Below are 25221 nucleotides of genomic sequence, written 5' to 3'. Positions count from 1 at the left end.
AACGGATGCTCTGTCTCTGTTTTGCGCTGACTCTGTCTCTCTTTTGTGTGTGTCTTCTCTGTCTTAAGATGGGAAAGGCGAGGGCAAACAGAGTTGTCACCATGGCATTTAGAATGCTAACATTGCACAGCAGTATCCCATTTCCCCCTAGTATTCTCCAGCAGTGCCGGCCTGGGGTACTCCCTGCCCAACAGAGGGTTGAACTGAACTTTGTTTAACACCTCCACTGCAGGGAAGCCCCTCTAACAGTGCAGCAGTCCTTGCTCTGAGTGCTTTTAGCATCAGGCATCAGCCCAAGTCCCAGTGTGGGGCCCCAGCACTGTTTGCCCAAGAGGCAAGAAGAAAGCTCAGATAGAAGGAGCCTCTTGTAGAGCTATTGAGTCCTGGTCCCTGTGATCCAGAGACCAGTGATCATTATATCCCAGATTTGCCGCAAGTTTGAAACCCCTCTAACAACTTCTCCACCTCTCTCTCTGCTGCCCATTCGTTACAGTGGGACGAGGTGAGTGTCCTGGACGACAAGAAGCTCCTGATCCGAACCTTTGAGGTCTGCAATGTGGCTGAGCCAGGCCAAAATAACTGGCTGCGCACTCACTTCATAGAGCGGTGTGGGGCCCACCGAGTCCACGTCCGTCTCCGCTTCTCAGTGCGTGACTGTGCCAGCATGCGGACTGTGGCTTCTTCCTGCAAGGAGACCTTCACCCTCTATTACTACCAGGCAGAAACCGACATGGCTACGCAGGATCTGCCTGAATGGCGCGAGGGGCCCTGGACCAAGGTGGATACCATTGCAGCTGACGAAAGCTTCTCACAGGTGGACAGCACTGGGAAGGTGGTGAAGATGAATGTCAAGGTGCGCAGCTTTGGGCCGCTCACCCAGCGTGGCTTCTACCTGGCTTTCCAGGACTCAGGGGCCTGCATGTCACTGGTGGCTGTACAAGTCTTCTTCTACAAGTGCCCAGCTGTGGTGAGGGGGTTTGCCTCCTTCCCTGAGACCTTTGCTGGTGGGGAGAGGACCTCGCTGGTGGAGGCAGTGGGGACCTGTGTGGCAGACGCAGAGGAGGCAAGTACGGCAGGGTCCTCTGGTGTCAGGCTGCACTGCAATGGGGAAGGCGAGTGGATGGTGGCCATTGGGAGTTGCACCTGCAGGCCTGGCTACCAACCTGCTAACGACGAAGGAGCCTGCAAAGGTGAGAGACTACCTCCTTCCCCCACACTACCTATACCTTTTCCTGTTGGGTTTATAAGCCACAGAGAGCAGTTGTTGAAAGGTGCCAGAATGAGACCCCTGGAGAGCAAATCCTCTCCCCACCCCAGAGCAGACATAACAGCAACCTCTTCACAATCAGTGAGTCTCAGCCCTGACTTAGGCTGACCTGACCTGGCACTTCTAGGGCCAAAGAGGGGGGGTTTGAGCCTCCATGGCCCATTCAGGGCTCAGCTTCTCTGCTGAGGCTGCCAGCATATAGTGCCAGCAATGATGATGATTGGTGTGAAAAGATCAGCCGCCCACTAGGAATTGGACTCAACCCCTACTTCATCCTCAGTTCACACAAGACTCAGATTGGGCCTAAACCTGGGCAGTCCTGAGCATCCACATTCCACACTGAGTTTAAGATTTCCTGACTCTTAACCCTGTGCTCAGTCCCTTAGACTAAACTGCTTCTTAAGTGGTTTATATACAATGTAGATTCCTACTATGCTCCATCCAGCACTGACGTGCAGCCACCTCAGCACATAGCAACACAACACAGCAGTTTAGGTCAATGCGAGAAATAAGAGTAATGTATTATTTAGTTTCAACTGCAGGGGCAATTGTACACAGTCAGAATGTAATCTACCCAAATAAGAAATTGGCCAGGACATGGGGATTAAGATTCCTGTGGTCAATGCCCAGTGAAAAACGGCATGCGGTTTTTAAAGAACCTTATTTATATCACCTTGTACATGCATTATGTGAATTGATCGAGGGTGCAGTTAAGATTTTAGATGCATATCAATTAAGTCACAACCTTATCAAAATATTGTCATAAATGTAATAAAGTTAAATTGAAAAATCAAAAACAAAGTTTGACAGTTGGGAAATTCATAGTGCAGGTGATCTGCAAAGGAAAAAAAATTGCTCTGTGACTTTTTATTTGTTTCATATTGTTTTAAAATGGATTGAAAAGTGGAGGCCTATTTCTCCTACTTGTTTTTCACCTTAGAAACAAGTGCCAAGTCCCATCTTTCCTGTTTTTGCTGGAAGGCTTTCTGGCTGACTCAGGGCTTGTCTCGACTTGGAAAACTGGTGCTTTTTGCAACGCAGTTAACTCAGTCAAGCTAGCTAAACTCTATTGAAATCTCCACTTAACACCAATGTAGACAAAGTTTAACACATTCAGCTTGATTAGACCTGCTAACTTCAAGCTAAAGTATTAAAATGTCTGTCTTTTTCACCGTCAGTAATAACTGAAGTGCAGGAAGGTCTGGCCTGGTTCCTCCAGTCCCTCTGTCCCCAGTTGAGCAGTAAGAATAACTGTCCAATCTCAAAAGTCCATCTACCTGACAGCGCACTCCAGTGTGTTGCTATCATTGGCATCTTTTGCCTTGTGGCATGCACCTTTCAGGTTTTTGATTCTTCACCTGTACTGAATTCCCATCCAGTAAATCCTCTCCTCTGCCAGGTTCTTGGAGATGTTCTTGTAGACATGTTGATTTTGGGTACATCTCCTCAAATCATGCTGTTTAGTGACCTCACACCAGATATCCACCAGAACCTTAGTGTCAGCCTCTGGCCAGCTGGCAACAGGCTGAGAGAAGGAACTCCCAGATGGCATTGCTGTTCAAATGCTGTGTAGAAATGGAGCAGGCTGCCTGGATTATGGGGTTTAAACATCTCAGTGTATATAAACTGGTAGGTGACTTCTGGTACAGAAGAAAGGAGTAGGTTCTTAGCAAGCTTCTGGAGACAGGGACTATCTTTTTTTGTTCTGAGTTTCTACAGTGTCTCGCTCCCAGAATAGGGTATTGGGGGGGGAAAGCATTGGAGGACTGTCAGGATCTGAGTTAGGTAGCCTCCATCTACACTGCAAAGTGGGTGGGTTAGCTTGAGTTAAAGCAGAACTCGGGCTCTAATCTATACCCACAGCCAGGCCAGCTAACTCTGATTCAAAGCACCTCCAAACCCGGCTCAGAGGTTTTTGTGTGTGGATGGTTTTGTGAGTTGGACTAAAATCCATGTGAGAGCCTGGGTTAACTCTGCAGTGAAGACATAAGCAGTGATGTGAAGCTGGCTTCTAGATCTGTACTGTATATACACCATAATGGGTGATACATTTCTAGGTGATATGGTACTTCCAATATGAATCAGAATTAAAATCAAGTTACTCCAGTACTGAGGGTATCCCACTAGCTCTTCTTCAATATCTTTTTCTGTTTTTACATCATGGTAGCTGAAAAGGCAATACTGGAAGTGTGTATGAGGTATGGTTGTTAAGTGTAAGGCAATTATTAGGGATTAGCTAAAAGATGAGACCTATTACATAGTCAGAGCTAAGATTTTGTGGAGCCCTCACTTTGAATTTCTAGGCTTCCAAGTATTTTGTGGTTTTCAAGTAATTACAATGTTCTGATAAAAACAACAAGGAGTCTGGTGGCACCTTAAAGACTAACAGATTTATTTGGACATAAGCTTTTGTGGGTAAAAAAACCACTTCTTCAGATGAATCAATGTTCTAAGTTCACTAATTAAACTGGAATTTATTTACAACATTAAATGTATCTTAAAGGTCAGCCCCCCATCCTGGGAATTTTTTACCTTTTTAAAAAAAATGTGAAAACATGCTTTAGATAGACAACATTTTATGTAAAGGCTATACGATGGTTTTCAAAAATGGGTGACCAAAGTTTGACTCCTAAAACCATATTTAGGTAACTAGCAAGGGTCCTGATTTTCAAAAGTAGTCAGCACCCAACAGTCTCATTGAAACTGTTGGGTGCTCTCCCTTTTTGAACATCAAACCACTTATTTAGGTAGACTATGGACTTAGAAGCCCAATTTTAGGCACCCACTTTTGAATATCTTGACCCATATATTCAAATGAGACATGCATTTCTTAAGCCAGAGTGCTTGGACTTAATAGGGAGTTCAAATGCTACCAGCTTTGCTGGAAAAGCATGTGATTTTCTTGAAATGGAATGATTTGGCTGATGTAGTTTATCGAACAAATTATTTGTATTTATCTAGAAAAACTACATGCAAAGGATTAAGGGTTTCCTAAATTATGCACTACCCCTTTAGGTTTTACTTCCAGCTTCCTTTTTTAAGAGCTTTCCTCCTCCATTCCTACATGCTTTATCTTAAGCAATTATGAAGTCTCCTAAGATTTCCCAAATTATTCCCCTCCACAGGTCTTTGTTAACAATCACTTCCATTTAAGTTCAAGTAAATCTGGCTTTAATTCTCGTTGCTTAAACACCTGAAGTGACAGGTCCTGTGAAAGCTCCGCTGCCCTGTCTATTGCAGTTCAATTTGAATGTGTATACTAATGATGTACCAAACCAGTCCTGAAGGAGTACATTAAATAAAACACGCATACCTTCATTTAGCTTTCAATTAAACATTTCCCTGGGCGATAGCATCAAGACAAATAGGTACCTTGTACAATACTCTTAAAACATGCTCATACACATTTCTGAAGGCTAATAGTGACAGTAATAGTGTTAATGATAGCTTCACAGTTTGAACTCATTTCAAAATTAACAGAGTTTCTAATAAGCAAGTATGTGCTTTCTTTAAAGATAAGGTAGAGTTAAAATATTTTCTGTTTTTAATCTCCTTGAAGCATATTGAAAGCAGAAGACTTGCTTATTTTGTCTGCACTTTTGCCCTTTTCCCTAGTTTATGGTTACGCATTTTCTCTTCCCTTGCTTTCCTTTGAAGACAACCAGACTACTTCCATAATCTCATTTAGGAAAGTTGTCTAAGACATAGTGTCTGCATTTTGGCCATACTTTTCTACACTGGTGGAGGTTTCTATCACTGTCATCCTTTGTCATATTTCTGATTGGATTTTTGAATTTCATATAGTTTTCTTGATGCTGTATTGTTTTCTTCAAGTTTTCCTGCACTTTTGGTATGCACTTTGCCCCAAAGTGAGTCCTATTTCTCCTCTTAAATAGAAAAGATAAACTTGTCTACTTGATGGCTGCCCTAGAAAAGACCAACTGACTTTTACTTCCTTTTATTCCTTCAGAGATTGAACCTGCCCCATTGAAAGCAACAGAAGCTTTGCCATTGACTTCAGTGGGTGCAGGGTCTGGCAAATATAGAGGGAAAAAATAGAGCCGCCCTGAGTGGATGTTTCAGAGATGGAGAGAATGAGTTTCCTGAGGGGAAGTCTTCAGTTGTATTATTTATAGTATTTATACATCTATAGTATTTCTCAAAGATCAAGGATAATGGAAGAACTTTGTACCACAAAAACTTGTGGGCTCTAAGCTGAGACTGTTTTTACTCTATTATTGGTGTGGCCTGACCTAGTTCTGTGTCTTTGTATTTGTGTCTTCCTAAATGGAAATAGTTTTCCTCCCAAACCTTGTCCTACCCACTTTTGCAGTTATACATTAACCAGTTAGCCCTTGCTGGAACAAATACTTGGCTCAAGTCCATCACTGTACTCTGAACCTGGGTCCACACAAGTCAGGAAAAAAGTGGCTTTAAAGTGACTGGTCACTTGTTTACAACTGCATGTGGTAACATTAATATTGTAAAAAAGAAGCTAGAAGAATATTTTTACAAATATATGTGTAATTTGTATTCAATTCTGCTGAATCAGGTGTAATGCTTCATTGGGATGGACTAGATTTAAAAAATGAATAAAGTATCTCCTAGTATTAGCAACAATTTGTTATCAATCTAATAATCTCTTTTAATAAAGATGCATTAGCTTTATATATTGCATTCTCTTTGATTAAAAATGATTTATAACTGCAAGGGATATAATGATGCATGCAATGAGTATTGAGATTTGTTTGTTATTTATCAGACAAAAAACTTAGTTAAGGTAGCATTTCTGAAAGCCAGGTTACACTTAACCTACTCCCCCCCACACTCCAAAACAACAAATGAACCAGAACAGTTATTGCCTCCACATGGCTATGTGATCACTCCATGTAAAGCTAACATATGTGTAAAGAGTATCTCGGCTAACGTGACGTGATAGAGACTTTACATGAAATGGGGGTGGGGATTTCTATCATTATGGAGCGTAAGAGGCCGTGTGCTGGTGATACTCTTTGAATAGGTTGCTCATATGTTGTGAGTGGGCAGGTGCATACAGTCATAGTGTGAACAGGTAGATTCCCCATCCTGTTCCAGGCAGGAGGTACTCAGTTTGAATATGGTCCAAACCTGCCCCCTTCCTGGAGTTTGCCTTTATTGTTCACTTAAATAGCAAAACAAAATACAAATCACAATCTAAGCTTCCTTCTCAATTTAATTGGTCTTAAGGCTTTCCCCGTGAGATCCTTTTATCCCTGCTCTTAGTTCCCTTCCCAGTGAGACCATCAACCCCTTTTACATCCTGGGTTAGAGATCAATCAGACCCACTGGTCTGGCTGTGATGAGTCAGCAAAATATCTCTGCATTAATATGCAGGGTCTTAGAACCTGCCACTCCAATTATTAAAATACATGACAATGTTAGTGGTAAAGATGCATGGTGTGCAGACATTGTTTTCACAGGGTCTCTCTCTCTCCGTCCCCCATTCAAAGGTTTCCTACTTGTACAATGAGGATAACTATCTCACAGGAAAGGATGTTATGGAGAAGCTATAAGGGAAATGTATTATTACGGTCACATGGTGTGACAAAAACTGGGAATTAGAAAGGGTCAGGATCTGAACTTTGAGTGTTAAAAATCTGAACCCATATCTGGATGTCAGAAATGGCCCCTTTCTTTCAAATAGGCTGAATGAAAACCCTAGATCTGAAGAGCCTGAATGTAGGTTCAGAATCTGGACCTGAATTTTATGGCTTGAGCCCATCCAACTATGCAAGAATATAACTCAGGTGTGCATGGTGCTCAGTACACTAGGCTGCACTGTATGTAGGTCTATTATTGTATTGCTGGTCCAGCAAGGTCTAATGTACTTTTTAGGTATGTCTGGACTGCAAAGAAAAACCCACAGTGCTGAGTCTCAGAACCTAGGTTAATTGACTTGGGTTTGTGGGGCTGAAAATAAGTTTAGATGGCCCTGCTCAAGTTGGAGCCCAGGCTCTGAGACCCACTCCCCACTCCAGGTTTCAGATCCTAAGCCCCAGTCTAGTGGGAACATCTACACTACTATTTTTAGCCCTGCAGCCTGAATCCAGTAGGCCCAAGTCAGTTGTCCTGGGCCCTCAGACTTGGTGCCACAGGTTTTCCTTTGCAGTGTAGACATATACATAAAGTCTGTCAGACCCTTGGCATGCTTCATAAGGGTGGTGGTAGGGGGACTCTGGGAAGTTCATTGGGATCGGGCATTCCTAAATCTCTTTATTTCAAGTTGTTTAATTTCGAGAATATGTGCCCCAGTTCTTCGAAAATAGACTTATGTGACAGTTATGATCAAGAACTTTTGCATAAACCATACTTGAAGTTTCTAGGCCAACCAGCTTTGGAAAGATGATGTGGCAAAAAAGCATTCTAAGAATTTACTCAACCTGATGTTCAGCATCTCTGAAAGAGTTTGTGTAGTTTACCCCAAATTTGGTCTCCAATTTTTTCTCTGGCCAAACATCACCTGTCCAATACCTGCAGTGGAAAAGAACTTTTTTGAGGATTTTACGGAGGTCCAAAAATTGAGCTAATAATGGACAGTTGGTTCCAATGTCAACCACAGGGAGGCTATCACCCCTTGCATAATAACAGTGGTAATAAAGAGCCCAATTCTGCTGAATTTACATGGAGTAGTACCTTACTCCATGAGTAATCTCATTGATTGTAGTTCATAACTGACATCCTGATAATCTGCTTCCAACATTTCATGACAGATCTAGAAATGCCTGGCTCTGACAGATGGTGCAGAGCTGGCCTTTCAATGCCACTGTAGAAATTGTGGACTGAAATTTCGTTACAACTAGGGCTGTCAATTAATCACAGTTAATGCACGTGATTAACTCAAAAAATGAATCACGATTAATTGCACTTATAACAATAGAATACCAATTGAAATTTATTAAATATTTTGGATGTTTTTCTACATTTTCAATATTGATTTCAATTACAACACAACACAAAGTGCACAGAGCTCACTTCATATATTTGAAATAAAAAATATACACTGTAAAAGTGATAAAAGAAATAGTATTTTTCAGTTCACCTCATACAAGTACTGTAGTGCAATCTCTTTATCGTAAAAGTGTAACTTACAAATGCAGATTTTTTTGGTTACATAACTGCACTCAAAAACAAAACAGTGTAAAAACTTTAGAGCCTACAAGTTTGTGCAGTCCTACTTTTTTTCTGCCAATCGCTAAGACAAACCAGTTTGTTTACAATGACGGGAGATACTGCTGCTTACTTCTTTACAATGTCACCTGAAAATGAGAATAGGCGTTCTCATGGCACGTTTGTAGCCGGCGTTGCAAGGTATTTACATGCCAGATATGCTAAACATTTGTATGCCCCTTCATGCTTCAGCCACCATTCCAGAGGACATGCATCCATGCTGATGATGCTTGTTAAAAAACTAATGCATCAATTAAATTTGTGACTGTACTCCTTGTGGGGAGAATTGTATGTCTCCTGCTCTGTTTTACCCGCATTTTGCATATATTTCATGTTATGGCAGTCTTGGATGATGACCCAGCACATGTTCATTTTAAGAACACTTTCACAACAGATTTGACAAAACGCAAAGAAGGAGAATTTAAAAATAGCTACAGCACTCGACCCAAGGTTTAAGAATCTGATGTGCCGTCCAAAATCTGAGAGGGACGAGGTGTGGAGCATGCTTTTAGAAGTCTTAAAAGAGCAACACTCTGATGCGGAAACTACAGAACCCAAACCACCAAAAAAGAAAATCAACCTTCTGCTGGTGGCATCTGACTCAATGATGAAAATGAATATGCATCAGTCCACTCTGCTTTGGATCGTTATCAAACAGAACCCATCATCAGCATGGAAGCATATCCTCTGGAATGGCGGTTGAAGCATGAAGGGACATATGAATCTTTAGTACATCTGGCATGCTACTATCTTGCAATGCCAACTACAACAGTGCCATCCAAACACCTGTTCTCACTTTCAGGTGACATTGTAAACAAGAAGAAGGCAGTATTATCTCCTGCAAATTGTAACCAACCTTGTTTGTCTGAGTGATTGGCTGACCAAGAAGTAGAACTGAGTGGACTTGTAGGCTCTAAAGTTTTACATTGTTTTATTTTTGAATGCAGGTTTTTTTGTACATAATTCTACATTTGTAAGTTCAACTTTAATGGTAAAGAGATTGCACTACAGTACTTGTATGAGGGAAATTGAAAAATACAATTGTTTTGTTTTTTACAGTGCAAATATTTGTAATAAAAAATATAAAATGAGCACTGTACACTTTGTATTCTGTGTTGTAATTGAAATTAATATATTTGAAAATGTAGTAAACATCAAAAAATATTTAAAATAAATGGTATTCTATTGTTTATCGCAATTATTATTATTTTTTTTTTTAGTTGCTTGACAGCCCTAATTACAACATTTACCCTGGAACATGATAGTGTTGGGCTGTTCTTGACTGGGTTTTGGGGAAAGGAAAGGAAAGGAAAGCTCTGTTCTTCTTCGAGTGATTGTTCATGTCGATTCCAATCAGGTGTGCACATGCAGTGTGCCCGGTTGTCAGAAACTTTTTCCCTTAGCAGCACCCGTTGGGTCGGCCAGGGAGCCCCTGGAGTGGCGCCCAATATATGACCATACCAACCTGACCCTCCTTCAGTTCCTTCTTACCGGCCGTGGCGGTGTTGGAACTGCGTGAGCTTGATTGCCTGCAAGTCTTCCCTTAGCCATTTTTAGTTCTTCTTCACAGCTTTTCTGTTTTATTTTTTGGTTTATTGTTTAGTACTATAGCTTTGGTGAGTGGGTTGTTCTCCCCTCACCCCTCCTTGGGCTCCAAGGCATGTCATCAACTCTGGCGACCTAGTCAGCACCATTGAGTCCAGAACCCAGCGCCTCTCCGGCGGGGCACTGCTTGGTGGAGGAGTTGGAACCCCCCTCCGCTTCAGATACTTTCAAGGCTTCAAGGTAGCTGATAGAAAGTACTGCGCCTCACCCCCTTACTGTTAGAGAGAAGCCTCTGGCACCGCTTAGACGGGTGCCATCTACAGGCAAGCTGGCAGTGATGAGATCCTCTTTCTCATCCGACCAGCACCATTCACTGCACTGTTCCCAGTCTACTTCACATGCTTGGGGTCTCCGGCACTGAGGAGTCGGCAATGGTCTCGATCACCCTCTATCACCAGGCACCGGGATACGGTACCGGACCACAGGAGCTGTTCCCTGGCACTGGACTTGCAGCACCGATCTAAGTCATGGGAAAGCAGACACTGATCATCTACATGGTTGTCGCGGTACCAATCCCGGACTTCCTCTTCTTGGCACCGACCACTGGCGCAGGGATCCTTGGCACCGCTGTGGTCATCGCCCTCAGGATCCTCGGACTCTGGGACCGGCTCCTACTATTCACGGCACAGTAGGCACAGGCCGGACAAGTGCAGGAGGCACGCTCCTTCGTCCTGGCAACCACAGTGGCCACCCGCTGCACAATGGCCCTTCTGGACCCCCTAGGCTTACCATCAGGCCCAGGGTACTCCTCCAGGGTTTCTAGGCTCGTTATGTCGAGGCATCACCAGGCAGGGTCACCTACAGACAGAACCGCCCCTCGTAAGACAGAGGCGGCTCTATCCAGACCACCCCCACATACTACAGAGGGCCCAGGTCCACCCACATCCCAGGTCCCATTGGACCACGTTGCACCACTTGACACCAATGCTACCCAGGACCAACCTGAGCACATGGTGGGCCATGACAACCCTGTGCCACCACTGGCCTCCTCTTTGTCTTTGCCTGATGAGGCAATGATAGGAGTGTCCGCTTCAGGTCCTCCACCCATCAACCACAGGGTTCACCAGAACCTACTCCGATGCATCGCCCGTAATATGGGCCTACAGTTGGAGGAAGTCATTGAGTCAAAAGACCCGGTAGTGGACATTCTTACTCCGGAGGGTCCTTCCAGGGTGGCGTTGCTAGTGATTAAGACTATTAGCAACAATTATAATACTCTAGGGCAGACTCCAGGCTCCATTCCACCCACCGCCAGAGGTGTGGAAAGAAAATATTGTATCCCCTCTAATGGTTATGAATTCTTCTTCTCCTACCCACACTCTTGCTCCCTGGTAGTCTCTGTGGTGACTGAGAAGGAGCCTCAGGGACAACAGGCACTGGCTCCCAAGGCCAAAGAGGCCAAACAGATGGGCCCCTTCGGCAGGAAAATTTATGCTGCAGGGGATCTACAGCTGAGGATAGCTAACCAGTTTTAACTCGTGGATCTCCATGTCAAAATATAAGGAGTTACTCACCCCTGAGTCAAAGGCTGAGTTCTCCGCTCTGTTTGAGGAGGGCAAGGCAGTTGCCAGGACATCCCTCACTCCACTCGGCCGACTCCACAGCATGTACTATCGCCTCAGGGGTGGTCATGAGGAGAACAGCTTGGCTCTAAGCATCCGGGTTTCCCCCGGAATCATAGAATATCAGGGTTGGAAGGGCCCTCAGGAGGTCATCTAGTCCAACCCACTGCTCAAAGCAGGACCAATCCCCAATTTTTACCCTGATCCCTAAATGGCCCACTCGAGGATTGAACTCACAACACTGGGTTTAGCAGGCCAATACTCAAACCACTGAGCTATCCCTCCCACCTATAGAGGGGCTAACAACTGTTTTTTTTTTAAAAAAAGAGCAGCAGTCACCAGCAGTCATTGGATCTCTAGGGGAGTCTAGTCCAACCCACTGCTCAAAGCAGGACCAATCCCCAATTTTTGCCTCAGATCCCTAAATAGACCCCTCAAGGATTGAACTCACAACCCTGGGTTTAGCAGGTCAATGCTCAAACCACTGAGCTATCCCTTCCCCCGAAGTTCATCAGACCCTTTCCTTTGAGGGTGCGGGGCTGTTTTCAGATCAGATAGATTCAAGGCTTCACGGCCTTAAGAATTCCAGGGCAATGATGAAATCTCTGGGGATTCACACACCTGCTACACACCTTTCAAGCCTCAGCCGGTACAGCAGCAGAGGCAATACGAATACTGTAGGGGCAGGAATTCCAGGCATAGGCCTTCCAACCCTCCGTCAGGCCACGGGCAGGGCCTGACCAAGCCATCGTTGGGACCCAAACAAGGATTTTTGAAGAGACGCCCAAGGACGGCGTACCAGCCATGATCATGGATCCTTCCCCCCATTTTTTGAACCATCTATCCCACTTCTACCGTGCATGATCCCATATAACATCAGACCACTGGGTTCTTCGCATGATAGAAGTGGGATATTCTCTTCACTGCTCCTTGTACTGTCATCTGCCACCACTGAGAACAGCCTAGCTCCATCCTTTTTGGAACCCCCCTTCAGGTAGTTGAAGGTTGCTATCAAATCCCCCCTCACTCTTCTCTTCTGCAAACTAAATAACCCAAGTTCCCTCAGCCTCTCCTCATAAGTCATGTGCCCCAGCCCCCTAATCATTTTCATTGCCCTCCACTGGACTCTCTGCAATTTGTCCACATCCCTTCTGTAGTGGGGGACCCAAAACTGGAAGCAATATCCAATGTGGCTGCCTCAATGCCAAATAGAGGGGAATAATCACTTCCCTCAATCTGCTGGTAATGCTCCTACTAATACAGCCCAATATGCCATTGGCCTTCTTGTCAACGAGAGCATACTGCTGGCTCATATCCAGCTTCTTGTCCACTGTAATCCCCAGGTCCTTTTCTGCAGAACTGCTGCTTAGCCATTCGGTCCCCAGCCTGCAGCGGTGCATGGGATTCTTCTGTTCTAAGTGCAGGACTCTGCACTTGTCCTTCTTGAATCTCATCAGATTTCCTGTGGCCCAATCCTCCAATTTGTCCAGGTCACTCTGGACCCGATCCCTACCCTCCAGCATATCTACCTCCCCCCAGTTTAGTGTCATCTGTGAACTTGCTGAGGGTGCAATTAATCCCATCATCCAGTTCATTGATAAAGATGTTGAACAACAGCGGCCCCAGGACCGACCCCTGGGGCACTCTGCTTGATACCGGCTGCCAACTAGACATCGAGCTGTTGATCCCTACCCGTTTAGCCTGACAATCTAGCCAGCTTTCTATCCAATTTATAGTCCATTCATCCAATCCATACCTTTTTAACTTGCTGGCAAGAATACTGTGGGAGACTGTATCAAAAGCTTTGCTAAAGTCAAGATATATGACGTCCACTGCTTTCCCCATTTCCACAGAGCCAGTTATCTCATCATAGAAGGCAATCAGGTTGGTCAGGCATGACTTGCCCTTGATGAATCCGTGTGGACTGTTCCTGATCACCTTCCTCTCCTCCAAGTGCTTCAAAATGGATTCCTTGAGGACCTGCTCCATGATTTTGCCAGGGACTGAAGTGAGGCTGACTGATCTGTAGTTCCCCCGGTTCTCTTTCTTCCCTTTTTTAAAGATGGGCACTATATTTGCCTTTTTCCAGTTGTCTGGGACCTCCCCGGATCATGACAAATTTTCAAAGATAATAGCCAATGGCTCTGCAATCACATCCGCCAACTCCTTTAGCACTCTCAGATGCAGCACATCCGGCCCCATGGACTTGTGCTCATCGAGCTTTTCTAAATAGTCCCGAACCACTTCTTTCTCCACAGAGGGCTGGTCAGCTCCTCCCCATACTGTGTTGCCCAGTGCAGCAGTCTGGGAGCTAACCTTGTCTGAGGATGATTTAGTTGGGGATTGGTCCTGCTTTGAGCAGGGGGTTGGACTAGATGCCTCCTGAGGTCCCTTCCAACCCTGATATTCTTTGATTCTAAGATGGAGGCAAAAAAAGCATTGAGTACATCAGCTTTTTCCACATCATATGTCACTATGTTGCCTCCCTCATTCAATAAGGGTCTCACACTTTCCCTGATCATCTTCTTGTTGCTGACATACCTGTAGAAAGCCTTCACATCCCTTGCTAGCTGCAACTCCAGTTGTGCCTTGGCCTTCCTGATTACACCCCTGCATGCTCAAGCAATATTTTTATACTCCTCCCCAGTCATCTGTCCAAATTTCCACTTCGTGTAAGCTTCCATTTTTAGGTTTAAGCTCACCGAAGATGTTAAGCCAAGTTGGTCGCCTGCCATATTTGCTATTCTTTCTGCACTTTGGGATGGTTTGTTCCTGCGCCCTCAATATGGCTTCTTTACAATACAGCCAGCAGAAGAATGGAAATATAGGCTTGATCAATACTGATATGTAGGGAACCCCCTGGCACAAAAAGTATTGTTGCTGTCGTCTCAGCTACGTTCCATTGGGAGGAGGAGAATGAGTTTGAAATCAACTATCAAAACAGGCATTGAGCCTGCTCATTTACAGTGAAGCATTTTACCATATGTTATGTGGAAATAGGATTGTCTCCACCAGTCAAAGTGCTGGGATGCTGTGTACTTACTGAAGCAGAACTGTACACTTTCCCCCAGTTAAGGAATTCCCTGCACTCGGGTTGTGGGAGTCTGATTTGCATGATGGCTGTGCAGCTATTTCTTAACTGTAGAGTGACTATGCAAATCCCTCTACTCCGGACTGGCTACTATAATCCATCTGCTGAGACACTCTCTCCTTCGCTCAGAATCTTCAAGCTGTTTCACAGAAACGATGATGCCATCTCCGCTTCTTGCTCCCTTCAGCTGAAGCAGTAAAACACTAAAACCTACAAGAAACTCACTGCACAAAAAGTAATGAAAATGAGGCTGAAGCTGCAGAAAGGAAAATTCTTTTTAAAATGTCCCTTTTCCCTTCTCCCTCCTGCCTCTTTCCTATAGGTCAGTAAGGCTCTTGTGCCTAAACTAACTAGCATATATTCACTGCTAGTTGACACCAGGAGAATTCCAGCTCCTCCCTGTCATTTCAGTTTTGAAACACAATGTAAACGATGTATTGGAGATGTTCTGGGGACATGAGCTTTACTGGCCTGCAGACAGGGGGGAAAGGGTGGGTTTCAGAAAGGAGCCAATATAGAAGAGGTGGAAGGTATGGTGGGCCAGTGGCCAGCCCGAGATGCTTCCAATGAATGTGCAAGACTCATCACCACCGAATACCTGGCCCGTAGTTTCTTTCTGACAACATTAGTTAATGATTAACTTACACTGTGAATCATGAGGGCTCTATTGAAATCTATTGTAAAATTCCCACTGGCTTTAATGGAGCCAGGACTTCGCTTTCTGTCTCTTACATATTTTTTATTTTATCCAGTATAACTGTGGATATTAATATTTTCCATGAACTGTCTACTCCTTTTTTGAATCTAAGTTCTTTCTTTCAGTGAGATCTTGTAGCAAGGAGTTTCACAGGTTAATTATGCATCCTGTAAAAGTATTTCTTTTCTTGTTTTCAGTTTTAAATGTGTTACTTTTCAATTTCATTGAACTTCCCCTTGTTCTTATATTAGGAGACAGTAAATAGAATTGCCCAGTTCACCTTTGCTGTCCCATTCATTATTTTGTATTCCTTTGTCAGGTCCCATCTTATTTGCCTCCTCTCAATACTACATGGATCTAATATTTTCAATTTCCCCATACAGAAACCTATCTAATAGGCATCTAATAATTTTTGCCAACTGTGTCTGGACCCTTTTGCAGTTACGATATCTTTCGGGGGATGGGATGACCAGAATGGTACACAGTATTTATTCCAGATGAGAGCAAGACATTGATTTATAAAGGGCCAAAAGTGTTTTTCCTCTTTCCCTTTGAGCAGTATGACAGCCTTATTGGTAGTGTTTTGTAGTTTTTCTTCTTTTGTTTAAAATTTGACTATTTAAAATGCTCAGTATAGTCTGCGGGTGCTGTGTTCTTGGTGAGCCAGGAATAATCATATTCTGGGTTAATACACTCAGCCCTCTCGTTTCATTCAGTTCCAGATATTATGACTGATTTATAAAGAGGAAGCAAACTCCCCCCATTACCATTTTAGATACAGTGTGACTTGTTTAGTCTTGTGGCACTATCTCAAACTAGTTGAATTATAGGCTGGGCCATTTTCTTGTGGCTGCTGTGAAAGTTGGAGGCAGTAGTGAAATAATGCTTAAAATGGTCAGCCAGCCTCCAGCATCTGGGGATCTTTTTGCCTATGACTGGTTGCTTTAACAAAGCATCATTAATGCACAGCTTGAGGGGGTATGCAAAACCAGCCCAAACCATACACACTGCAATCATTGAAAGCTTTTCTAATGTTTCAAACATTATCATAGGGGACAACATGGCTATTATCATTGGCAAACTACCATTTCTTGAGCATTTTTAGAAAAGTAACGGAAATGGCAGCATCTACCTGTGTGTTTGCGATCTCTGCGTGTGTGCTAAGCAATTGGGGGAAACACCCTGCCCCCTCACCACTAACTAACAGCATGCAAATATTTAAAGGGTCTAAACACAAAGCAGGAAGAAGAATATTTAGTATGGTGCATGGGCAGTAACTACCAATAATGGGATAAAATAAAGAAAGGGAAAAACATAATCTGAATATCAGGAAAAGATTCCTGACAGTGAGATGTAGGCAGCTGTGGAACTGTCTTCCAAGGAAAGGGGTGGAAGCCCTTTGCTAGAGGCTTTTAAAACTAGACTGGACAAAACCTAGACAAAGAGTTGTAGGGAACAATTTTGTCCTGGGAAAATCCATTTTTCACAGGGAAATGGATTGGATGATCTAATAGGCATTTTCTGTTTCTAACGTCTGTAATTCACGGAACACTAAATGGCTGTCTTATTTGTACTCTGACCCTCCAGCCACTATGCTAGGACTAACATCACAGAACATGTTATTAATATAGCATCATTGCCCTAAGTCAGGAATCATCTAAATATTATGTCATTCATTGCATTATTATATAAAATATTTATTTTGTGGATAAATATTCACATTCCTTTTAAAAACTCTGTCTGTGTATCTATCACACATCGATGTCATATCCTTAAAGAGAATGTTGGAGATTTCATTTACAGTTCCCTAATCTGACCACTAGACAACACCACCATCATATTAACTTAATTTTTTATTAGTTATTTTGGTATAATCAATAATTCTTATTCCTGGAATGTATACACAAGTTAAAATACACAAAAATGATTTTAGAATTAATCAAACACAAATATGTAAATATTCTTTTATGTTAGACTACTCAGATAAAGCACCATACTACTGTACTTGCCAACAAAAACAACATCTACCCAATCACTATACCACTTCTTACTACCCTCTTCTTTCTATTTCTCAAATCACTACCTGAATGACTGAAAAATAGAGAAAATTTTGCACAATGCTCTAGATCCGTTAACACACCTGGGCCCTTGTAGACCAAAGAGAGGACTGTTTCAGAGCTGTAGAAGAGGGGGAGTTCTCAGTGAAGTGCCTTTTGTGACTACGGGTACATCCTATGGTGAGAGAGAAAGTGTGATAACCTTTCAGGTTCTGGGACACAAATACAGAACTATTCTGCTGACTCACCTGCCAGGCAGAATAGACGGGTCCTTTTAGCTCCAAGCTAGGAGGAAAAAAGTGTATAAGTTTCTCTCTGAGGGTTGAGGCAAATAAAGGTAGGGGCAAAGGAGACCAGAATAGGGAAATTGAAGGAGTAGCCAAGCACAGGAGCACAGTGGGATGGTATGTAGTGGGATGGTGAGATGAGTACAGTAGAATGGTGTTCTGTAAAGGTGGATTGCCGGACATGGATGGGGTCTGCCTGAGGAAGATGAGAAAGAGCATCTTAGGATACTAATTTGCCAACCTAACAAGAACGGTTTTAAACTAGGTGGGACAAATAGATCCCAGAAGATTTTAGGAAGGCGTTGACACAGTTCCATATGACATTCTCATGAGCAAACGAGATAAATCTGGTCTAGATTAAACCACTACAAAATAGGTGCACAACTGGTGGAAAAATCATACTCAAAAATCAATGGTTTGATGTCAAAATGGAATGATGTATCTAGTGGGTTTCCACTGGGGTCTGTCCTGGTTCCGGTACTATTCCAATTTTTCATTAAGGATTTGATGGAGTAGAGAGTACACTTATTAAATTTATAGATGACACAAAGCTATGAAGGGTTGCAGGTACTTTGGAGGAGAGGATTAGAATTCAAAATGACTGACAAATTGGATAATTGGTCTGAACTCAACAAGATGAATTTCAATAAAGACAAGTGCAAAGTACTACCCTTGGGAGGGAAAAATCAGATGAATATGAGTAGGCATAGAAGGATTAAATTTTTATTGGTAAGTGTTGATAAACATCGATTTCATTGTGCATACACAAACCAATGAATACAATACTACATGGATAATAATAAAAATTTATAGACAGGCGAAGTAAGAAAAATGATGCTTGAGAACTTGTTAGAGTTCCACCTTAATGTGTATAAAACATATTGTAATGCAGGGATATCATTTAGTGGGGGATTTGTATTTTAATGGTTAAAAAACCTTAACTTTTTGAATGTCAGTGTCTAATGTCATTGAATAGTTATTGTCTGGCACACTCACGCATAATTTCCTGAAGCTGTGAAAATTTAAATTGATAAAAATAGAAAAAATGCTTAAAATAAACATTGATATTATCCATAGAAATTATACAAAAATAAAAATTTGAATTCTGCCAAGCCTAAATATGAGTCAACAGTGTGATGCTGCTGCAAAAAAGGCAAATGTAGTTCCGGGGTGTATTAACAGGACTGTCGTATGTAAGACATGGGAGATAATTATTCCGCTGTACTTGGCACTGGTGAGACCTCAGGTGGGGTATTGTGTTCAGTTTTGGGCATCACATTATAGGAAAGGTGTAGGTAAATTGGAGAGGGTCCACAGGAGAACCAAAAAATGATACAAGGTTTAGAAAACCTGATTTGTGAGGAAATGCAGAAAAAATCGGGCATAATTTAGTTTAGAGAAGAGAAGGCTGAAGAAGGCCAGAATATTTTTCAAATATGTAAAAGGTTGCTATATATAGGTAGGTGAGCAAGTGTTCTCCATATGTACCCAAGGTAGTTTGCAGCAAGGGAGATTCAGGTTAGATATTAGGAAAAAAACGTCTAACAATAATGAGAGTTACGACACTGGAACAGATTGTTTGGGGAGATAGTGGAATCCCTTTCATTGGAGGTTTTTAAGGGCAGGTTAGACAAACTCCTGTCAGGGCTGGTCTAGGTATCCTTAATCTTGTCTCAGTCTGGGGGGATGGACTAGATGACCTCTTGAGGTTCCTTCCAGTCTCACATTTCTGTTATTCTAGTTGGGGAGGAAACCAGTATTGCCACCCCCATGCATTCAGAAATCACGAGTCAGGTCTCAAAAAACATGAGTTTTTAAAAAAATGTATTTGGGGTCTATTTTATCTGTCTTCTGGTTTCTGAGTCTTAACTCTTGAGGTGCATCTTGAGTCACATTTTTCAAACTTTTATCTACAACTATGATGGCTAAAAATATACATGAAAGCTGAGACTCTCGTGTGGCTGGGGCATTAAGAAAAACACCAAATGTCAGAAGGCTTTTGATAAAATAGGGAGAGTTTACCAGTGTGAAATGCTCTTTCCCATAGCTTCAACCCAAGCATCTATGAGCAGCTAGGATCTACAAAGACATCCAAATAGTGAATCTGGATGCCAAACAGAAGACCTTCCCATCACACCTTCCCAAATCCCTTCTTCTGCTTGATCTCCTCCCCAGTCATCACCCACCCTCCCCATCTTACCAACATAAGAACATGAGGATAGCCATACTGGGTCAGACCAATGGTACATCTAGCCCAGTATCCTGTCTCTAATAGTGGCCAGTACCAGAGCTTCAGGGGGAGTGTACAGAACAGGGAAGTTGGAGAGATCCATCCCGTCTACCCTTCCCAGCTTCTGCCAGAGGTTTACAGAGGTCACCCCGAGCATGGGGTTATGTCCCTGATCATGTTGACTAACAGCAATTGATGGACCTATCCTCATGAAGTTATCTAGTTCCATTTTAAACCCAGTTATACTTTTGTCCATCACAGCATCCCCTGGCAACAAGTTCCACAGGTTAATTGTGCATTGTGTGAAAAAGTATTTCCTCTTGTTTGTATTAAACCTCCTATGTATTAATTTCGTTGGATGACATCTGGTTTTTGAATTGTGGGAAAGAGTAAATAACACTCCTCTATTCACTTTCTCCACACCATTCATGATTTTATACACCTCTGTCATATCCCCCCTTAATTGTCTCTTTTCTAAGCTGAACAGCTCTAAACTTTTTAGTGTCTCCTCGTATGGAAGCTATTCCATACTCTGGATCATTTTTGTTGCCTTTCTCTGAACCTTTTCTAGCTCCTCTATATCCTTTTTGAGATGGAGCGACCAAAACTGGACCAACTGACTATGGATTTATATAGAGGCATTATGATATTTTTCTGTCTTATTTTCTATCCATTTTCTAATAGTTCCTAACATTCTGTTACCTTTTTGACCTCTGTTGCACATTGAACTGAAGTTTTCAGAGAACTGTCCACAGTGACTCCAAGATCTCTTTCATGAGTGGTAACAGATAATTTAGAACCGATCCTTATATACATGTGTAGGTGGGATTATTTTTTCCAATGTGTATTACTTTGCACTTATCAATGTTGCATTTCATCTCCTATTATGTTGGCCAGTCACTCATTTTAGTGAGATCCCTTTGTAACTCTTTGATTAAAATCAGTTATTTATATCAAGCCACGCTGTTGCCAACTAGCACTAGTTGGCCCTTTTGTTGGCAGTATCAGCAGAGGGCCCATCCACTGAATGGAGCGTGAGAACTCAGCTCCCTTCTCAAGCCTTGAGTATTATTATGCATAGTAGTACTGTAGCACCTAGAAGCCCCAATCATGGACCAGGATCCCATTGTGCTAGGTACTGTACAAACACAGAACCAAAAATACTTTTTCTGTCCCAAGAAGCTTACAGAGTGCAATACAAAAAACAACAGATGGGTACAGGCAGACTGGGAGTAATTGGAAACCAGGAGTATGTCTACACTGGAGCTAGAGGTGTAATTTTCAGCGGCTACACCTACCTGTACTAGCTCTGATTGAGCTAGTGGGCTAAAAATAGAAGTGTAGCTAGGGCAGTGCAAGCAGGTAGCTGATCTGAGTATGATCCCATCCTAGACTTTTGTTGTGTTCTGGGAGCAGCCAGCCCATGCTGTATTTCTATTTTTAGTGTACTAGCTCGATTAGAGCTAGCACAGGTATGTCTACATGAGCTGGAAATTATACCTCCAGCTCCAGTGTTGACATTCCCAAAGAGACAAGATGGTCAGCATGGGAGACTATGATCTCAGCACATCAGCAGTAGGGTGTTCCATCCAGGAGGATAGAGAGACACTAGGGGTAGAGTGTGTTTGGATTGGTGGGTTGGTTTGATTTGCTGCAGTCTTGTTATTTTCTCATAGGTCATTCTTTAGGCAGCATTAGCAGAAAGGACCGAATGGGCCATGAGACTGTCTCTAGAGGCAGTTCCTCTAGCACTGATATGAAGCATATATTGGAGTAAACACAAGAGGTGGAAATGTGCACCACTATTCTGGTGCCCAGGGTGCCTGTTCTAAACAAGCTGCCTTCTCCAGGGCTGGAAATCTGGCACATTCATCCCTTTATGTGGTCTCATTTGCTACAGGTAAATCAGTCCAAGTGCTGCTCTTTCCCCAATTTTGGCCTCTGGCTTGAAGTGATATTAAAAAGACTCCATTTCCCACACTTCTGGACTATGGCTCCAGCAGTTGGTCTGAGCATATTATCAGAAAGGAGAAGTCATCCAAAATATACCAATTTCTATGAACTGAGGAAATCTGCTTATGAACCATTGGCATCTTCCCAGGGGCTGAGCAGAGTAGTAGTGCAGGGATACACCAGTATTTAAATGAGTCGCTCGGCAAAGGGATGATTAAGGGGGAATCTGATAACTATCTGCAAATTCTTTAATGGGGGTAAATACTAAGGAGGGAGGGGGCGTTGTTTAGAGTAGTCTGGATCAAGGTACATCTGGGACTACATGGAATCTAGTAAAGCCATAGCACTGGTTGAAAAGGCCTTTTGTTCTAGTTCTGTGGCTCTTTTATCTTCCACTCCCTAATAATTATTTGAGAGGCTAAAATGTCTCCTGCTTTCTCTCTTCCCAAAGGTGAATTGCTTTTGTGGGACATACATAGAACTCCATCTGCCCATTGTGGGGAAATGCCAGACTGTAAGAAAGCAATAATACCATGCCTTAACAAACTTTTTTTAATGCATTTTTGGGGGCTTTTTGATATGATTGAAGGGATTTGTTTAGAAATCTGATAGTTAGCATTTAAAACATTTTTTTCTTTCTACCGTGAAGGCAGAGTGAGATCTGTACTGACTCACCAGGACGATTATTCTGGGAGGTGGGTGGAAGTATCACAAATACAAAGTTATACAAACATTTGCAGAGGATCTAACGGAAGCTGCAGTTTCACTGGATGACCTTTCAATCATTTATCAAAGCGGCTGCATGCCTCATTTCATGACAGAAGAAACAGATATAAATATGGAGTGAAGACAGGGAATCTGTGTCCAGAACATTTTAATAAAACATGTAAAACATTCACTGCAGATCTAGTGATTCTTGCCAATGCACTCTTTCCTTTATTTTTCTTTCCTTTGTTTCTGCCTGTTTCACATAGCCTGGAGCCATAGCACATTGTGCTGTGGTCTCATCAGCTCACACAAGCGTGGTTTGGGTTGAGTCAGTACTTGAATGGGAGGCCACTGAGCAACAAGTAGGAAATGGTGTTGAGGATTCAGTGTGTGGTGTTCTTACTTTGTGAGACACTGCAAACAACAGCCTCCTCCCCAAAACAAGAAGAACATCAAAGCAACCATATTAGTGTATATTATCAGACTCATAGACTTTAAGGCAAGAAGGGACCATAATGATCACCTAGTCCAGCAGTTCTCAAACTGTGGGTTGGGACTCCAAAGTGGGTCGCAACCCCGTTTTAATGGGGTTACTGGGGCTGACTTAGACTTGCTAGGACCCAGGGCCAAAGCCTGAGCCCCACCGCCTGGGGCCAAAGTAGAAGCCTCAGGGCTTCAGCCCTGGGCAGCGGGGCTCAGGTTACAGGCCCCCTGCCTGGGGTTGAAGCCCTTGGGCTTTGGCCCCTCTGCCCTGGGTGGAGAGGCTCGGGCAGGCTCAGACTTCGATCCCCCTTTCTGGGATTGTGTAGTAATTTTTGTTGTCAGAAGGGGGTTGTGGTACAATGAAGTTTGAGAACCCTTGATCTAGTCTGACCTCCTGCACGTCACAGACCACAGAACCTCACCCACCCACTCCTGTAATAGACTCCTAACCTCTGGCTGAGTTACTGAAGTCCTCAAATTGTGGATTAAAGTTACAGAGAATCCACCATTTACATTAATGTAAAGCTGCAAGTTACCCCATGCCCCATGCTACAGAAGATGGTGACACCCCCCCGCCCCCACAGGGTCTCTCCTAATCTGCCCCAAAGGAAAAATCCTTTCTGACCCTAAATATGGTGATCAGTTGGACCCTGAGCATTTTGGCAAGACCCAACAGCCAGACACCTGGGAAAGAATTCTCTTTCGGAGCCCAGAGCCCTCCCCGTCTAGTGTCCCATCACCTGTCATTGGGGATATCTGCTACTAGCAATCACAGATTGGCTACATGCCACTGTAGGGAGTGCTGTCATACCCTCCCCTCCATAAACTTATCAAGCTCAGTCTTGAAGCTAGTTAGGTTTTTTGCCCCCACTTCTCCCCTTGGAAGACTGTTCCAGAACTTCAGTCCTCTGATGGTTAGAAACCTTCATCTAATTTCAAGCCTAAACTTGTTGATGGCTAGTTTATATCCATTTGTTCTTGTGTCAACGCTGGTGCGTAACTTAAATAACTCCTCTCGCTCCCTGGTATTTATCCCTCTGATGTATTTATAAAGAGCAATCATATCTCCCCTCAGCCTTCATTTTGTTAGGATAAATAAGTCAAGCTCCTTTAGTCTCCTCTTGCAAATAAAATTTTCCGTTTCTGGGATCATCCTAGTAGCCCTTCTCTGCACCTCTTCCAGTTTGAGTTCATCTTTCTTAAACATGGGAATCCAGAATTGCACACAATATTCCAGATGAGGTCTCCCCAGTGTCTTGTACTAACACTTGCCTGTCTCTACTGGAAATACGTTGCCTGATGCATCCTCAGATTGCATTAGCCTTTTTCACAGCTGTGTCACATTGGTGACACATAGTCATCTTGTGATCAACCAATATACCCAGATCTTTCTCCACCTCTGTCAATTCTAACTGATACCTCCCCAGTTTACAGCAAAAATTCTTCTTGTTAGTCCCTAAATACAAAGTATTTTGCACTATTACATTTAGTCCCATTTCTATTGTTCCGGTTTGCAAGGTTGTCCGGATCTTCTTGTATGATATTCCTCCTCCATATTGGTGATACCTCCCAACTTTGTGTTATCCACAGATTTTATTAGTGCATACTCACTTTTTGTGCCAAGGTCAGTAATAAAAATGGTAAATAAGATTGATCCAAAGACTAATTCCTGAGGAACTCCACTAGTAACCTTTCTCCAGCCTGACAGTTCACCTTTCAGTATGACCCATTGTAGTCTCCACTTTAACCAGTTCCTTATCCACCTTTCAATTCTCATATTAATCCCCATCTTCAATTTAACTAATAATTTCCCATGTGGAACTGTATCAAATGCCTTCCTGAAATGCAGGTAGATTAGTTCTACTGCATTTCCTTTGTCTAAAAAATCAGTTATCTTCTCAAACAAAGAGATCAGGTTGCTCTGGCAGGATCTACCTTTAGTAAAACCTGTTGTATTTTATCCAAATTTTCATATACCTCTGTGTCCTTAGTTACTTTCTCTTTCAAAATTTGTTCAAAGACCTTGCATACAATTGAGGTCAAACTACCAGGCCCATAGTTTCCCAGATGATTTT

At 42.9% G+C, this 25221-nt stretch overlaps 1 protein-coding gene across 1 annotated transcript in view; it reads left to right on the top strand.

Moving 5' to 3' along the window:
• LOC144259184 (ephrin type-B receptor 5) overlaps positions 1-25221 on the top strand; it is a 94581-nt gene that overhangs the window by 20180 nt on the left and 49180 nt on the right. The window contains exon 3 of the mRNA XM_077807363.1: positions 494-1190. Coding sequence (XP_077663489.1) covers positions 494-1190 — 697 coding nt within the window. The remainder of the gene's footprint in view (positions 1-493; positions 1191-25221) is intronic.

Source organism: Eretmochelys imbricata, chromosome 1 (genome assembly GCF_965152235.1).
Source record: "Eretmochelys imbricata isolate rEreImb1 chromosome 1, rEreImb1.hap1, whole genome shotgun sequence".
In the NCBI taxonomy this organism is placed as follows: domain Eukaryota; kingdom Metazoa; phylum Chordata; order Testudines; family Cheloniidae; genus Eretmochelys; species Eretmochelys imbricata.
The sequence above is the reverse complement of the archived record's forward strand: the minus strand, read 5'-3'. Positions and strand labels throughout refer to the sequence as shown.